This window comes from Primulina huaijiensis, chromosome 18 (assembly GCF_012295235.1).
Source record: "Primulina huaijiensis isolate GDHJ02 chromosome 18, ASM1229523v2, whole genome shotgun sequence".
Lineage (NCBI taxonomy): Eukaryota > Viridiplantae > Streptophyta > Magnoliopsida > Lamiales > Gesneriaceae > Primulina > Primulina huaijiensis.
In genome coordinates this window covers 635,678-638,760 of record NC_133323.1, presented here as the reverse complement: position 1 = coordinate 638,760, position 3,083 = coordinate 635,678, and the positions used below count along the sequence as shown (strand labels likewise).

Here is a 3,083-nt window from a genome sequence, read left to right as displayed (position 1 = left end):
TACAATAATATTATCAGGTGGTGTAATTTCTAAATAATAAATGAAATTTGGGATAAATTCGACCATGCATTATATATAAGACTCCTTTTGCCCTTTATGTCAAACTCAGCAAATTGCATACATCGAAGCCCTTTACACTTTCCTTGTCAATCTTCGAATCCTAAAAACAAACACATATATCCCACCAAAAATAAGAAAAAGAGAAGAAGATTTGGCATACAAATAAAGGCCACCTTTTTCCCATTTTCTTTTTTTCATTTATTCGAAACAAATGAAAATGCCCAATTCTTCATCACCATCGTCATCAGATTTGGAAGGATCAAAGAAACGATTGTCGACGGAAAAACTGGGAAGATTTTTGAAGGAACAAAGAGGAAGGCTCTACATCATAAGCAGATGCGTAGTAATGCTTCTTTGCTGGCATGATTGATATAATAAGATCGAGAGAAAATAAATATTACTAATTGTTAGTTATAAGTTTTTCCCTGAATTATTTATTTCAAGGGATTTTTTCACCTAATTTCTTTATGAAACCTGAATGGCAAAGGGAAAGCTAGTGTTAAATTAATTATGAAAATTTCCTTGTTCAAATTTAACCCACTTTGATTTTTTTTAATAAATAGAAATGATATATAAAAGATAGAAAAAGAAAACACAGGCCGGTAACGAATATAATAACTTATTCAACCAACAACCCAGGAAGACACGAGGGTATTTATTTTCAAGACGATGAAAATGTTAATTCGAATGTCGATAACTTGTAACTCATCTGACATCTATATTTTAAGTTTATGACTAAATATCAAGTTTGAGAGACTCTTATACATTATCTCACCCAACTAGAATGATGCATATACAGAAATCTGGAATAGGATTAGTACTAAATCATTTCATGTCACATTAAATTTGAATCCCAATTCCCAACCCCATGTATTGAGACAAGACACGTGGGAAATTGAAGTATGATTCATCAACATGGCAGCCTTACTGCTCCCACGTGCGCCAGCTACACATGAACCGATCAATTCTCAGCATGTTCACAGTGAGTCCCTTGCTTCCTCTTCTTTTTAGACCAACAGTTATATTCCTTACTCATGGAGAAGTGGACTCAATGAAGAATATATACAGTAAAATAAGACAAAATTAATTTTTTTATGCAAATAATGTTTTAGTAAAAAAAAGTAATATATATATATATATATATATATGATATCTCATTAATTTGTACAATTATGATATATTACACATATTTGAATATAAATCAAATTAATTATAAAAAAATATTGTACAAACGTACAATGTGTGCGGCTCTCATATGAAGACATAAGTTAAAATTTCAAACGCTGCTTTTACACATATGTTTTACTATGACATTGAGAGATTACATTGCTGAAAGTTCAAATTACCTTTCCTTACATATAATAGTAGCAAAGCGTAAGGCAATATCAATTGTGTGAGTCCAAATAATAATAATAATAATAATAATAATTGTATGTCGGACCTTGTAGTATTAAGGCCCAAATGAACTACTAGAATCCAATAGTGAGCCCTGAACCGAGGCTTATTATAGTTAGTCAATAATTAATGTTAATATAAACTTGTTTTTTTTTAAGAAATAATAATTAATCTAAAGTTATATTATTAATTTAGGGAGAGACCCCAATATTTTAATAACATTTTGGTGATTTTTTTTTAAAATTTAAAAATTACTACTCACACATTTGGCTCTAATGTATTTAATTTAATTCTCGAATCTTATTTTTTCGAAAAAAGAAAAATGACTATGTTTTATTTATTAAATTATTATTTATTTACATTTTGTATAGTATAATATGGTGTGCTTAATTTTTCAAAATTATAGAAAAATCATCTTATTAAATGTCATTTCATATTTAATTTTGTAAATATAATAACTAAATTAAAGGTGTAAAAAAAAATATGTGAAAGACATAATATTAATATTCATATATTATATTACACACACAACAAATGTAGAGTATATAATCATATTTTTGCGAAAGCGAGTTTCCCATCGCATGACTTTAAAGGCCAAATTACTCTGTACACCACGATATGATTTTAAGGTAACTACAGGAGAAAAAACTAACCTTAGGGATTTAAGGTCCCCACAGATTCAAATCTCTTGATGATATTTATGAATAAACGATTTGAAAAATGTATATAGTTGGTCTGCTTCCGATCAAAGACGGCTCAGCGAGTGGATTTTATAGACTATATGTCCAAAGCTGTTCTATATGATATTCTGATGTGAAGTTGAATTAAATTTTCCAGCAGTATAGATTGATTGTTTCTAGGTTTGCAATGAATGCTTTGGTCAGTCTTGTGGGGGTGGTTGTGTTATACATATGTGGTTGGCTGCATCTGCATCAGAGTTATGTGGATATATATATATATAGTTCTTTGCAATTGTTTGTGCTCTATTGTACTGATATGATCTGCTGTGTAGTGAACTTGATTTGTTGTGGGTAGTCCGTCCTCTAAGTTGACATGGTTTGGATTTTAGTTCTGCGTAATTTGTTAAATTTTAATTTCCATCCAATTATTTGAATTCTTTTTTTGTTTCGACCTTTTTTCCGTTGGAAGCCACTAAAGTACTCGTCGTTGAATATATGTTTTATACCTGCACGTAAGATTTAGTGATTTTAGGGGGAAATGACGCAAAACAAAAAAAAATCCAAGTTACGTGATGAAAATCAAACATTGACAAGTTACATAATTAAAATCCAAATCATGACAATTTATAAGACTAAAATCACAATTTTCTCATTGCCTTACATAAAAAAGTATACTCGATATATGAATATCATATGATATGAACTTGATTATTAGTTTATATAGTTCAACATCCTTATATCATGATCTGTTACTGAAAAGTAAGAGACTGGCATTCTAAGTATAATAATATTTTGACTAAATGTTTAAATAAGATTGTTGTTCTCTATATTATTATATCATAATGGAATAAAATTTGATGGATCTTTTCTAAAAAAAAAAAAGCTATTTATGTTTCGCAAACACATGAAATTCATAAAGAAAAAATATATAATCGAAATTTATCTCAC

At 28.9% G+C, this 3,083-nt stretch overlaps 1 protein-coding gene across 1 annotated transcript; it reads left to right on the top strand.

Annotated features, from left to right (window-relative positions):
• The first annotated feature begins 217 nt into the window (after window positions 1-217).
• Window positions 218-430, top strand: LOC140964270 (small polypeptide DEVIL 4-like). Its single transcript, XM_073423901.1, has one exon. It carries the CDS (start codon window positions 272-274, stop codon window positions 428-430), a length of 159 nt encoding a protein of 52 aa, XP_073280002.1. The 5' UTR covers window positions 218-271.
• The last annotated feature ends 2,653 nt before the right edge of the window (window positions 431-3,083 follow it).

Bases quoted from the DNA above. Each gene is read 5' to 3' on its own strand.
- LOC140964270 (XM_073423901.1), top strand. From the start codon at position 272: ATGAAAATGCCCAATTCTTCATCACCATCGTCATCAGATTTGGAAGGA.